The sequence below is a fragment of the Thunnus thynnus genome, chromosome 12 (assembly GCF_963924715.1).
Source record: "Thunnus thynnus chromosome 12, fThuThy2.1, whole genome shotgun sequence".
In the NCBI taxonomy this organism is placed as follows: Eukaryota; Metazoa; Chordata; class Actinopteri; order Scombriformes; family Scombridae; genus Thunnus; species Thunnus thynnus.
Window position 1 is genome coordinate 17,534,668 of NC_089528.1, and position 15,110 is coordinate 17,549,777.

The 15,110-nt window shown below is 38.9% G+C and overlaps 1 protein-coding gene across 3 annotated transcripts; it reads right to left on the minus strand.

Moving 5' to 3' along the window:
* Positions 1-6,914: 6,914 nt before the first annotated feature.
* On the minus strand, positions 6,915-14,625 carry LOC137194255 (NAD-dependent protein deacylase sirtuin-5, mitochondrial-like). Of its 3 annotated transcripts, XM_067605979.1 has the most exons (11): positions 14,480-14,625; positions 14,147-14,214; positions 13,983-14,003; positions 13,353-13,445; positions 12,460-12,593; positions 11,804-12,029; positions 10,743-10,830; positions 10,527-10,580; positions 8,603-8,726; positions 8,315-8,430; positions 6,915-7,986 (listed from the first exon to the last, which is right to left on the minus strand). In XM_067605979.1, exons 4-11 carry the CDS (start codon positions 13,438-13,440, stop codon positions 7,914-7,916), a joined length of 903 nt encoding a protein of 300 aa, XP_067462080.1. In that variant the 5' UTR covers positions 13,441-13,445; positions 13,983-14,003; positions 14,147-14,214; positions 14,480-14,625; the 3' UTR covers positions 6,915-7,913. The 3 variants fall into 3 exon arrangements, with proteins under 3 accessions (XP_067462080.1, XP_067462079.1, XP_067462081.1); XM_067605978.1 differs by lacking the exon at positions 13,983-14,003; XM_067605980.1 differs by lacking the exons at positions 13,983-14,003; positions 14,147-14,214 and having other exon boundaries at positions 14,480-14,586.
* Between the last annotated feature and the right edge of the window lie 485 nt (positions 14,626-15,110).

Below are 15,110 nucleotides of genomic sequence, written 5' to 3' on the forward strand. Positions count from 1 at the left end.
TAACAGCTAGTTATTACTGTTTTGCTTTCAGGATCCTGTCTAAAAGGCATCAACACTGTGTAATGACTTTTGAATTGTGATCCAAGGAACAGCATTGTTTAGAAGCATGTTTAACTAAAATATTAAATAATGCAATGCTTTTGCTTTTGGGATCAGTGCCCTCATCCCCTTCCAGGAAATGATTTTGGGTGTTACAGGATGATTTCTGAAATGTGCAAATATATAACTTTAACATATATATAAAATAATCAGGCTTGCGATTTCAGATGTATGAGTATTTTGCATTCCTTCTTCCAATAATAATGTGTGAAAGGTTAAACAGTTGTGGCCTACTGGAAGGTAAAACCTGCATGAAATACTAAATATTTCAAAATAGCACCGGTAAAATTCAATATTTGGTGTCAACATTCACCGTCCTGCATTTTACAGCTTCAACATGAGGCTGGTTATAGCTTCATCTACTCCCTTTTGAGGAGCTGTTATGCAAAAAAGGTTGATAACCACTGACACAGTCTACATTTTTACATTTTAACTGAGGGGGAAATGTAGGTCAAACCTGGCTTTCTTAAAAAATTGCACCTAATGTATCACCATCCAACGTAATCCTGGTGCAGTATCTCCCTGTCCCTAAACAATATACATAATATTATCATGACATGACAGCTCGCTGATTGCAACCTTTTGCTTATCAACCTACATGTTTGTGGGACTCGTTCTGTGTTTCCTCCATTACAGACAGCACTACCCTCATAATCTTCCACTCACATCAGCATTGCTAATGAGCCTAACAGCGAGTGTTGTACTGTTTATGGAGAGATTTATTTCAGTTGCAACCTCTGCTAGAACTGCAATTGTGTAAAGAAAGTGTAACGCTCAGGATTTTACTTTTATTACTCCTCTTTAATAAGCTGTGGATTACTGTTTGGATGCTCTCTGTCCAACAACTCAATCTGGTGAGTCGGTCAGATTAAAACTATGCTATTTTAATTTTAGTATTGCTCTGTAGACGTGAACTCAAAGGAACAGACTACTGCAGAGTAGAGCCTCCGACAACACTGAGCACTGAAAAATGAAGCAAGGTCAGAAGCTTGTTGTTAATGACAAGAACTAACAACTGTGCCCGTTTCACATGTGTGTCTGTGTGCAAGCTTAGGATGGATCAATAGCCATCAGGTGCATGAGATTCAAGTGCAGCACCCTCCCATTGTGAAATCCTCTTAAAGCTTCTGATAGTTAGTAATCTGGGAGAGGCAATGTGTGAGTGTGTGTCTGTGTGTGTGTTTGTCTGTGTGTATTTGCGTCCAGTCCATGTGCCTCAACCCCTCCCACTATGGCTGTCTACCAAAGTATCACGTGCCACACTGAATTTGAGCGCCTCAGTGTAGGGTCAGTGTTCACTGCACAGCACATGAGGTAGTAGAGAGAGACAGAGAAAAAAAAAGGTAGCGTGAAAATGCAACACTGCACCAACCCGAGCATTGAAATCAGTTCTATTGCTTCTATTCTATAACAATTAACCGGGCTGTGAAGGCTAACAAAAGTGCTATTAAATCAAGATTCCAACTTTGGCCTTAATTTTGTTTTGGCCATCATCTCTTTCAAGTCTGATAAAATTTTACTCACCAGTAATTGCTGAGATCTGGGAACATAGCAGTCAGACAATCAGACAGGTTGTAAACAAGCTAACAATTTAGCCATAAACCACTTTATTTGGTGGTGAAACTAAAAGTGAGCGCACCCAAAATGTTGGTACCAATCCTTCAACTACTGTATGTTTTTACATTCTTTCAAATATCGTATGTTTGGCTAAATTTGGAGTTATCGATCCAACTGCTCATAATTTTTTTTGCCTCATCTGACTTTTAAACAATGTTTCACCATTCCCAGATCTCAGCACATGTGAGACCTATTATTAAAGATAGGTAACTACAAAAAGATGATGCAAGTTGTATAAAACCAAAATGTCTCTTTAAAGCTGATCTAACCAATACTTTTTCATTAAAAGTGGGTCAGACAACTAAATATAATGTAAAAGGTTTCGCTTATAGAACCCACAGAGTCAGCACCCAATTCTGCAGTTCCTCTACGGAGCAGTTTAGCATCTTTCAGCTCATTATTTTGATTTTACAACCTCATTTCCAGTTGCAGCAGCCAGCTGTTCTCAGTGAAAAAGCTCTGATAAATCCTCTGTACGCTATGTGCCCAGCACCAATTGGAATACAGACAAAGTTAGTAACTAATTGGTGAACATAGTGGAGACTCTAGCAGCTAAAGCTATTTTCCTCAGGAGTTGATGGAGACCAAAACAGAGCTACAGTGAGAGTGAATATTAGTCTTACATTAGTCAAGTAGACAAAACCATGACTCCAAATGAATGCTAATGTTGCTCCATGTTTACTGGATGTGTAAATAAGCAACTGTCTGCTAGCATGTTTGCTATATCAACGTTATGAGATGATGACATCTTAATTTGGCCAATCTGGGACTTATGTTTGAGAGAACAAAAGTCCTCTATATTGGGTCAGAGATTTGTCCTTCACACTGACATTAAATAACAGTCATTTAAATATGGAATTCTTGGAATTATTACATTTATATGATTAAAAAATGAATTAGCTATAAATCTCTTCATGCCAACCACATGTCCAATGAGTCTATAATCTTCTCACCCCGCTAGTAACAACCTGACTGTGGAAATCATACTACTTTGGAAGCACTGTGTCACGTAAGCTTATTTTAAATGAACTGAAATGAGAAAGAGAGAAAGTGAAAGAGAGACAGGGGCAGACATGAGAGTGTGCGATCTAGAGACAGATGGAGATGCTAGTGCTGCTGGTTAACAGACACCTATACAATGAATATTGAGTGGGTCAGATGAGGTCAGTTAAAGACTACTGATCAAGGAAACCGGCACAAACACAGCCGGCTGATTGGAGGTCTAACGGATGAGACTCAACAACACTTGGAAAGGCCTGATGTTAAATAGGAACTGGATATTGAATTTCAAAGACACAAACAAGATTCAGCAGGCAGGGAGGGGAGAGCTCCCTCTTATGTGCGCCCCGCGTCACTCTCATAGGAGCCAAATACTTCTCTAAACGAGATGGGGCCGGTGATCAATAACCAGGAGAAAGTGGCTGCTAGCCTTGATCCTAATTAGTGCAGGGTTAGAGCAGATTAGTTTGCACCTGAGCCCCTGTCTTAGCCATTCTTAAACAACAACTCTCTTCCAATCAGGCTACCTAGAAGCACCAGTATCAGCATAATTCAGGGATATGCTGTGGCAGAGGGAAAGACACCTCAGTCGGTATATGAAAACTGGCTTTTGGCCTCACCTGTCTCTGACTGTCATTAATTGTTGGTTGTTCATCTCATTGTGGATATCACACTTTCATCACAGAGGTTCAAAAATGATGGGGGGAGGGGGTGGGGGTGGGGGTTCTCATGGCAACGAAGGGATTAACTGTAAAGCTTTGTTATGACAGCCAAGTCTGTTAAACACACATAGTTCAGGGAAAGGTTAGGAAGAGGAGACTGTGAAGAGATTAGTATGTGTTGCTAGCACTGGGTGTGTGTGTGTGTGTGTGTTTATGAATGTGCATGAGCTTGCATGTGAGACAAGCCCTGCAGTGTTGTGAATTGACAGTTGCTATAAATAGAAAATACCTAGGCCTCCATAAGCCGCTGCTGTTTGGTTTTTTCTAAACTATACAGCTGGGCTAAATATTGTAAGGTTATTTTTAAAATGCTTTCTATTTTGTAAGCTCATCAACGGACAAAGCACGTCTTTAACATATGGTTTGGTTCTATTCCGTCATAAACGTCACGTAATACACTGTCTTTGCAGAATATTCACAAAACAAAAAAAAGAAGAGAATCAAAACAAAAGATTAATTGGTTTATAACACAAATATAACTTATGTCCATAATGGTCCCAGCCTGCCACAAATCATGATAATAACAAAGACTGCTGCTACATTACAGACATGCCAGTTTAATTATGGACTATTAATACTCACTATATTAATAGTGCATTTTTACTAAAATACTAAGTACATTCACCCATCTCTCCTTGTTATACTAATACTAATTACTAATAGATTTTGAGTATCTCACATCATCTGGTAAGCAAGTTTTGGCCCCCACACATCGAAAAGATTTAGATTTTAAAAAACAACAACATATCTATAGATTTAGACCTAATTTTCTAGTATGTTGGTCTCCAGTACAGTAAAACACCTGTAAATTCCTGGTGCCTGGCCACTTAGGGATTTATATACTTGCTGCTAAATACTGAGCCCTAATGGCATTTTTTAGAACAATTTTCATGATTTTAAATGTCCTAGACTTAAATGGGTTCCTTTATTGTAATCAAAATTTAATGTATCATCTTATTTTGCCTTATATGAAAATTTCTTGCACCTAACATTAAGAACACCACACCTACCTTCCTGAATCTCATAAGGTGCCATTTTTACTGTATCTGTATAATGAATATGATTACTTAGGTAAGATACAAGGTTATCAGATCCATAGTCTCTCATTTCTTGCATAACATTAAATTATGTGTGAAATGCCTTTTGAAGGTCAATAAGAGATATCCCTGCACAGTATATAACCCATTGTCCATCAGTCAGGTGAACATGGGCTGACTGTGGGATAATATTTTCTGAACCGGGATTGGTAGTAAGAATACTGTATTTACTTAAATAAGCACCAAACTGGTCATTAGCCAGTCTTTCTAAAAATGTTTGATGCCATAGGGAGAATTGAAACAGGTCAGTAATGTCCTTTCCTCCAACAGAACAACTCTGACCTGCTTTAATACCTTGGGAAGAGTAGCCTGTCCGACAAATTAAATAGTATGAGCATGTGATGATATAGAAGCTATCTATGCAATGTCATCAATCCCCTTAGCTTTATACTCAATGTGTTATCCATCCTTTAAAGCATAGTTAAAATGTATCAATAGTTCTTTGAGACTTGCTCCAGTAATGGCTTTGACACTAGTATTTTAACAAAATGCCTGTTTCAAAACACAGATACAGTACTCCTGAATTGACAGAATGAGCCACGCCATGCCTAACAGACACCGACATGCCCGGTGTAACTGTAAAGCTACAGTATGTGTATCTGTGTAATGTTCACAGCTACTCACCCAGCCTGACCTGGTTTGGTCTGACACTTCTGCCAGTCTGTATACAGAAAGAAAAATCACACCATTGCACATACAGGACAAACACGCACACACATTCAGACACATTCTTCCCTCTGGTGCAAGTACACACACAAACGCACACTCATCCAACTCCATCAAATACCACTCTCAGCTTTTTCCAACCACAGAGACTCCAACAAAATAAGTCATGAAGTCAATCACACACAAACACTCACATTAAAACCAATATATGCCTGCACATACACACACACACACACACACAAACACACAAACACGCGCACACACACACACACACACTCACGCCATCTCCCGGTCAATCTGCCTCCTCATTCAAAGAGACAGAGGGATATTTGCAGAGCTGCCAACAATGATGATGAGTCTATTAACCCCAAGGCTTTCGGGTCAGACAAGAACCATTCCACTCCCACTTTTTCATCCCTCCCCTGCTACATTCATGAATGAGCTGCAGGACTTGGGAGCAGAGTTGGCTGCTCTCTGGCAGCCTTTTTTCACATCAGACCAGAAATGACTGTATCAGATGGCTGAGATTTCTCTTAAGTGCCTCTCCATGTACTTTTTCTCCTGATGACAAATGGGACTTGGCCTTACCTCTCCTTGAAGGGAAGCAGCGATAATAGAGGAGGAAATGAGGAAATCTAATCATGGAAATGATGATGATAATACACATTAACAATTGGTGATACTCAACAGAGGGATTTGATTTGGATGCTAATTGTTGAGCAGACAAAGTGGTGAGGCGCCACAGTGGAGATGGAATAACACTTCAGGGGAAATAGTACTGGGTATTTTCGCAGCACGTGCTGTTTCACCAATGTGGACCAACTGCGGCATGTGTGTGGTGCTGCGATGCTGTGTGGGCAAAAAATGTAATTACGAGAGTGCTGAAACTACAGTGGGCATGAAATGAACTAAACCTGAGTGACTCCCTTGAGATATCAAAGTTGAATTACGTACCTGTATATGGGCACACCTGCACCATTCCCTCTCTCACATACACATACACGCTCCCTAGCTCTCTTGAGGTAACTCTTTTATGACTATCATTACATTATCACAACACTGTCTAATGAACATAACCTTCCACAACTAATTTAAATGACTCCTAGCCCTCTGTCTCTCTCATTTCCACTGAATGGCTTAACCATATTAGTCCTGTCAGTTAATGAAGATGAAACCCCCTTAATGCACTAAACCACAAGCTAAGAGCCTTCCTTAGCACTACAGAAAAGAAAAAGGAAATTGGAAGAAATATCTAATCACCTAAAATGAAAGATTTCAACAAAAAAACAATAACAATAACATAATTTTTTTAATCAGGATGCCTGTAAGAGATCAGCTGGGGCAATACGGGCCACCTTGTGTCATACACTGCTTTCCACTTCAAACTGTTTCCATTTTCGGCAGTATTATGATTGACGCCGGTACTGTTTCCTCAGCTCTGCTCAGCCATAACAGCTCTGAGTTCACTGCCTCAGGGTACTGAAGTCTGTGTTTCCTCTCACTCATGCATACTAAGAGAAGAATCTAAATGGATACGAGGACATTGTCTGTGTTCCTCTCAGAGCAGAGTTATATGTTACTATATAATCTACCTTTGGGATAGAAAGGTACATGCTGGCATCTACTGTTCATTTTTAGCACGTACAGTATACTCCACTGTGGGTCGACAAAAGCCATGAATAATGCAGACAATAACCCACCAAACCGGCAAATGTACATTTAGTGTTTTTAATAACTGCATTCTGGATCATTGCATTGGCAGTTTTAATAGAGTACATTTTGAGAAATAGTGCATTTATAAGCAAACATGTAAAGAAAAAAAAAAGATAATCTCTTAAATATCATACGATTGCTTTCATTTTTTTTCTGAAGAATGTACATCTACAGCGATTGAACACATTTCGTTCAAAAATAGGCATTTAAATGTGTAAAAATGTATCAAACGTATCATGAATAATCCATTACATGTAACCATACTGACAGAATAATAAACGCAGTCAAAGAGCACAAGGAGGGAATAATGCTGATTCGGGCTATGCTTGAAAATACGTTTCTGTCTCTCTATCCCCTCTGTCCTTGGTCAACAGCAAAACACTCTACACTTGGCTAAATCTTTGTAACAGTGGTTGATTTGCACTTGAGGTTTAATGCGAGCATTTGGTCAAGGTTGTGTAAACAGCTTGAAAGGCACAAGATTATGTTATGGTGTGTACATCTGTTCATTCAGTGGGAAGAAAAAGGAGGAATATTCTCCACTGGCAGCGGGAGTAATATGTTGTTCCATTCTACCACCTAATTTTAGAGCACAGTATATCCAAAATATAGCAATTCCTCACCAGCAGTGAATATGTGCTATTTGTAAAGAATAGCGATACCTTCTAGTGTGAGGAGTTAGTTTGCAATGCAAAGAACTACATACATAGTGCATTCCCTTTCTTATATCAGGCTGCGTGATCCCTGTTTAAATCTACACAGCAAATATGTAGAACATACAATATCCCATTTCCAGTTTAGTGAACTATATATTCAAGTATTGACAGATCTAAAAGGATAATTCTTATACAACCCTCCCTCTACCAAGCATCAAAAGCTGCAGTAATGTTAAGGCAAACATTTGGAATGAAAAAATGCTATGAAACATCACTGCTTTGGGCTTGCATTAGACTGTAGAAGAAGCCAATGATTCTTGTCTGTTAAGTCAGTCCCACAGGGCTTAAATAACCTCTGACTCATGTCGCGCCAAGGCTGGAGGCAGTGTAGTTCCACATGGACCCTGGAAATGGTACCTGTGCCACATGACAGACACATCAAAAAACAAGGAGATACTGAAGATTAGACTTTTGTGGAACATTTGGAAGCTTTGCAGTCACGCCATGAGTTGGAAAAACCTAGTGACTGATTCAAGGTGACAAATACTGTGAAATGGCCTGGATGTGCCTCTGCTGCTACTGAATCTCACTAATAATAAACATGCACATGCATCATTAGCCACTGGTCTAGTTCCACTTTTCATTAACATGTTTTTCATGCTCATCAACTTTATTCATCATAGAACCAAATATGTAGTACAGTATAGTTTGATCTTCTGCAGTATGCACTCAGTTACTGACTCACGTGAAGTACTCAGTTTTTGGTGTTGTTTGCGTGTTGAATTCTGCCACTGGGATGCCTCTGGACGCAACCCGGGGGCCAAACATGGCTGCTGGGTAAACGATCGAAGACGTGCCCACCTATAGGTTAGCAACAGGGGACAATGACACTAAGGTTATCTTGAAATCCACTCTAAAACATTGCATTTTGAGTCCAATTTTTGAGAGCTTCTGAACAAATACTGTGTTATATAATAGTATTGCACAAGAATAGTATATGGCATGTGCGCATGTAAAGATGAGGATAACTTACCACCAGACAGAGATCACAGATTTCCAGTTCTTTTTCCACTTTGGTCAGGATATGAGAGTCCAGAGTCTCCCCGAAAAACACAACGTTAGGCCTCAGCAGACCGTGGCAGTCACTTTCATCACACCTTGATACAGCAGCATCAAACAGTCCTTACGTGATTAAATGTTTCATAGTCCATCACACAATAGTTGGCATAATAATTGGCTTCTGTGTTAGGCAATAACAGGTGCGGAGGTGCAACATGCTTTGAAGTTAAAACCAATGCAGAACAGTGAGGCTGTAGTTTTCTGTCCTGTGTAATATTGTGTTGATGTGGCCTTTACGGGTCATACATATGGCAGCCACACCACTGCCTTCAAGTGGATGTCCTAACTTCACTATTAGTGACATGGCAATCAAGTAAAACATTAAGACTGCCCGTTTCCCCGAAGCATAATGAAAAATCTTGTACAAACTTGTAGAGAGAGATGAAGTTTAGATGAGGCTGAGAAGACTAAGTTAAGATCCAGGGCCAGAGTTAAGTACTTGAATCACAGGGCAAATTTGCACTGCACTTTTCATTTAATTTGTGCTCAAACTGATTTACTGAGACAGCAGCTCATTACACAACCAGTGCCTGGGACCGTCCTCAAGCTACAATTTGTAAGTGAAGGAGAGCGCAGTGGGCACAGTTCAGTGGCTGGATTTGTCTAAGATCACTATGTTTTAGAATTATAATGTAGTGATGCTGCGCAGAGATTCTCATTTATTAAGTAGCAAGAATCCAAGGCTGGATTAATTAGATAATTTATTAAATTATATTATCATCTGCAGCATAATCTGTGGGTGTACTTATATTAGGATACAATGCAACAGTGCAGTAGTTATTAAATAAATTTAAAAGAAAATGAAGAACTGGGATAAAATGCACAACATCTCTTATAACATAAAATATATATATATGTAAGCCACTGCAAGAAATGGTGAGAGATCTGAAAGAAACAGAAAGCAGAGCAGAAAGGAGCAGCGGGTCCAACAGAAGCTCAATGCGGAGCAGGTGGAGGGTGGAGATGGTGTCCGATATGATTGATGTCTCAGAAGAAAACTAAAATAATAACACTCAAAAATGTCTTATCTAAAGCGTGCAGTTGGTAGTATACAGAGATTTCACGGTTAACTGAACCTTTAATTAAAGTTTATTGAGCACAAAACAACTTCCTGGGAGCATTTTTGTTTTTTAGTGTTATAGATCACATATTGCATCACTCTGCTGCCATTACAAATTTTTGTAAAATTCTCCCAAACCACAACCTCCCTTTCAATACTTCCTTTTTAAAACACTTGCACCTGCTCTTAATATAGGTTTTCCATGTAAAACTGGACCACACAAAATTAAGCAAACCTTAACAGACCAGTGTGTAGGATTAAGTGGCATCTAGTGGTAAGGTTGCAGATTGCAACTAACTGAATATCCCTCACTCTCCCCTTCCAAGCATATAGGAGAAACTATGGTGATGAAACTAGCGGACAATGCAAAAGGCCCTCTCTAGAGCCAGTGTTTGTTGGTTTGTCCATTCTGGGCTACTGTAGAAACATGCTGGTGCAACATGGTGGGCTCCATGGAAGAGACGCTCCCTATGTAAAATATATATGTATATAACATATATATAAAGGGCTCATTCTAGGGTAGCAAAAACACAACAATTCTTATTTTCAGGTGATTACACACTAATTAAAACACACTTATGAATATTATATTCTATTTCTGCCAAGTCCATTCTGCTAGATGCCACTAAATTCCACACACTGCACCTTTAATATATAAATCCAAAGGTATGCACAGTCAGCTTTACTTATTTCAGGTGCAGTATGCATCAGAAACAGTACAAAAGGCTTAGTAAATCTGGCCCTCACTGTAAATGATATGAAGTGAAAGTATTCCCACCTTGGTAGTTTATCCACAGGAATCTGGGCATCAGCAACATCTGGGTCAGGTGCTCTGTACGTGAAGAGAGCAAACACAGTGGGTTAAACGGCACTTTACCCACATCAGGGTCAACTTTGTCCACATAGGGGTCAAGCTGAAGTGATCAGGCTACAAATCCTACGTGTTTATCAGCGTGTGTGTGCGTGTGTATACTCCAGAGTTGCTGCCTCTTACCCTTTGTCCTTTAGGGCAGCACATATGGGGCTTTGCTTGTTCACGGTCACGTGTCTACAACTCACACAGCGCGTCTCCATCAGACTGCCTGCAGTTACACACAGAAAACACAGCTGTTTTTCATTTGGGTCCTGTGGAGTCACAGAAACATCTCCCTCTGCACAGACTTTGTTGACAACACTAGTTTCATGTCTTGACTATTGATACTTAATTAAAGCAAGTCTTTTGCAAAGAAATTTAGTATTAGTTTTAAGACTATTATGCCATAATGTATGGTATGATAAGGTAAATGTGAAATCCACTCTATGACAATATTTAAAAACAGAGAAGCCAAAAACTTCAAATACAAATAAAGTTTCCTTAAGAGTGAAGTTAGAATCAACACTTGAACTGATTTTACCACAAAACTTTTTGGAGTTCGTCCACTAACATTAAGTAAGTGAATAACTGTGGGCTTATGGGATTTTTGTTTGAGAAACTAACAAATGTTCCATATCCCAGTAAAACCACAATGTGATTAATGGAAACTGTGATGCTGTCACAGTTTCCATTAATCAGAAACTATGGAGCAGCAGGTCGTAGTGGGTGGTGGTGGTGGTGTACTGGAGTGCATTACATTGAAAAGTGTTCCTAATATTTTGCCACCCTTGTGTATGTTAATGGCGTGAACAAAATATTAAGAACCCCTACCCACTATGACCTCAATAATAACCATAAAGTAGAATTATCACCTTTCTGACAATGTCAACAAAAACTGAAAATGTATAAGCTTTGTGAATGTAGAATTTATGGCAGAGCTGTTGTATGGGATTGCATTAGACTGCACAGGTGTTCCTAATAAAGTCGCCTGTGAATGTATATTTTATTAATCCCTAAGGGGAAAAATTATCCGCATTTCACTCATCCTAACTACTCATTGCCTCTAAATGGCAACTTGTTCAAATTAAAAAATTAAAACTGAGTTGTACGGTATTTAGAAAAATGTGAAACAGAAAGCTTTTTCCAATCAAATAATTCTACAATTATTATGATGACTGTGATGTTCTGTCTTTGCCTCTTACCGTGAATCTTTAGCACATGTTTGGACCCTGCCTGTCGGTGCAGGTCATCAATGCACTGGGTGATGACGACCACAGAGCGTCCCTGTTTCCTCAGCCGGGTCTCACACTCTGCTATCGCCTGATGAACAGCACTGGGCTTTTTGCTCAACGCAACTTCCCTTCTGTAGTGGTAGAACTCCCAGACCCGCGACGGGTTGCGAGAGAAGGCCTCTGGAGTAGCCAGGTCCTGAGGAAACATCCACATGGGCATGTCTTTAGGTCAAAGCTCAAAGGCTAAGAAGGTAGCAATCAAAAGTGTATTCTTCTGAGGCAAGAATTACACAGATAATGAAAGGCAGCACGTATTAACTTTAAACACCTCAATTAGGGAGAGAGATTATAATTTTTTGAATGAAAGACAATTTTTAATTTTTTCCTGAAGGGAAATCTTGCTGCAACCCACGACAAGTATCCATATTATGCAACTGTTAAGATAAATCCACTGAGCTATGAAGAGGTATTATGTAAACATAAAATACACCCACTCCACAGCAACAACTCTCCACAGCTGAAAATGAGACCAACACAAAATTCTGACCTAAATTAAATGAAAATACAATAATTAATACAAGTTTGTATGAGTATGTGCGCCTGTTTTGCTTTTTTTTGGAAATTACCTGTGACTGCCACTTCCTCCATTTCTCATTTTCTCCCCTGAAGGTTGGTACTCCACTCTCTGCACTCACACCTGCCCCTGTGATGATTGCTATGTGCTTGGCTTTGGAAAAGACCTTGCGGAATTCAGACATGTCTAGGAAAGTAAGAGGAAAACCGACATATAATTCGTGAATAGAATAGAATATATGACCAATATATTGATATCAATCAAAGGATGACAAGTCACAGCTGAGGCAGCCAAAAGCAAACAACTTGTCTTAATATTTAATAACAACTTTAAGGTTTTAAAACAGCCCCACCAACAATATTTCCACATGCAAAGTTCAGGAGATGTTACAATCTGAAGTATTACAATATATCATTCATACAGTATATTATAGCATTCTTGGTGCTTCTCCCACAGACTTTGCTAGAGCTATGGTTAGTCAATTAAATGATTATTTGCCATCAATTAAATTTATTGCCAATTATTTTGATAATTGATTGATCCTTTGGAGTCATTCTTTAAGGGAAAAATGCCCAAATTCTCTGGTTTCAGATTCTTAAATGTGGATATTTTCAGGTTTCAGTTCAGTCACTTCTATGAGAGTAAACTGAATATCTTTGAGTTGTGGACAAAAGTTGTGCTTTGGGAAACAGTGATCGACATTTTTCACCATTTTCTGACATTTTATAGACCAAGCAACTAATCGATTAATTGAGATAATGTCAATCAACAGATGAATCGATAATGAAAATAATATAAACGTTTCTTGCAGCCCTAGTCTTTGATTTAGCAGAATCAGGCATGATTGATTAAGAGAGTGGTCAGTTACATAGTTCTTCATTCAGATATTCAGGGACTAGGCTACACATTTTTTCTTCATTAACAATTTAACAATTTTCATTTTACCAGAGCTAGGTCTTGCTGCATCGATCAAAGGTCCTGTAGAATACATGCGAAGACCAAGCGCAACGACAGCTCGATGTTGGACCAACATTGTCACTATTGGATGGAAAACAATTGACAGAGAATACAATATAGTATGAAATGACTGAAAACTTGTAGGATATATGTACAAAATGATCCACAAGACATGTAGAATATCTGCATTTGGTGAAAAGTGCACCCATAAAGGCCATGTTATCTGATTGAAATATTTCACTCAAAGCTACAATAAAGTGTAGAAACAGTTCTATATGTGATGTTGTACTACAGTGTGTAAAAATGTATTATCTAAATTATGACACTTAAGGGTTAATTTAAGCAGAAAGAGAAGTGAATCTGTGTGCAAGTGACCGCACAAACAGGTCTTACTGCAAACAACACCACTTCAACATATTAACATGAACGCAATGGCTGCAAGAATTTGATTGTGCAATCAGAGAAGTGATACTGTTCTCTAGTTAAATGTAGGCTACACCAGCTAAAAAGCTATGGTGGCCTGGATTTTGGCACTGATAAGGAAAAGTATATGCATAAAATACATTTAAAAAAAGAATAGGTGCGCAGTAAAAGTAAGAAACAGCTTTTTAAAAAAACCTTTCGTCTACTGGGCGCGCCCTGCAAAACAGAACAAAATGTGCAGTACATGTCGAAACAGGTTTTCCAGGCTATTCAACTTGGTGTATAAAAAAACTACAAATCACCACAGCTTTGAGTGAAAGTAGCGTACAGCTAACGTTATTTGCACAAGTTACACTCACCGTTACGTCTGTTGGGTGGTCGCTCTGGACAGTTTCCCCCTCTCCAAGGTAACCAACCGGCCACTTAACTTAAAATAAAGGGACATATCTTCAATGTGAAAGTTAACTTTAGCTGACATTGTCATTTAAACTCCTAACATAACGTTGCTTGTAACGTTAATCGTGAACTAACGTTAGCTGAAAATGGTCGAAGCTTGTCGTGCTCGCTGTCACATACGTACGAACAAACGTGCACATTCAAACGTGTGTTTTTTTTCCAGTTATACTAAACGAAAACATGGCCAGTATGAGAGTATTTAAATGAACTTGCCTCTCTAACTTGCTCTGACTCACCTTGCTTGGTATTGTTCGCACTTTTGAGTCGGAGAGCGACGCAGAGTTTGCTTGTTTACCTCTATCACTGCAATTAACAGAAGAGGTCGTAAACATTCCACACTGTCGTAAATCGCGATTTAAAAAAACAGAGAAGCTCAAGTACAAGGAGAGAGGAAAAATGTGTAGTTTAGGCGAGCCATCTGGTGGTAGACTGCAGTACGTGTGATTCATTCAGGATGATTCATTCATTCTCAAGTTACTGTCAGTTTCTGACCTTTATTTTTGGGTTTTTTTCCATCTTGAAAATAGGTCTAAATGAGGACAAAGGCTACGACAGAATTTGTCTATAAGCAACAACATGAATGTTTTGAGGAGAAACCACAAAAAGAAAGGGACAGCAGCACTTCCTGTTACACTGCAGCAGACTAAAAAATAAGTTCTTTGACACACTCTCAGAACAAAAAAAAAAAAAATGTAATTATTCCTTTTGAAAATAATCTGACATGACAGAAGCAATTGTGTTTATGTTCATGCTGATTTGCTGCAAAAAAATCAAAAGAAAATATAAAATCTCTTGTAGGCTACAGATCTGAACTGAACTGAAGCAGCAAAATATCAACACATTACTGTGCTGATTCAAAATCTGCCT

Excerpts from the sequence above, each read along its gene's own strand:
- LOC137194255 (XM_067605978.1), bottom strand. The coding sequence starts at position 13,440 with ATGTTGGTCCAACATCGAGCTGTCGTTGCGCTTGGTCTTCGCATGTAT. Across the intron at positions 8,727-10,526 it reads CCTGTGGATAAACTACCAAG|GTGTGATGAAAGTGACTGCC; the intron begins GTGGGAATACTT and ends TGCTGTATCAAG. Across the intron at positions 8,431-8,602 it reads TCTGTGATCTCTGTCTGGTG|GTGGGCACGTCTTCGATCGT; the intron begins GTAAGTTATCCT and ends GCTAACCTATAG.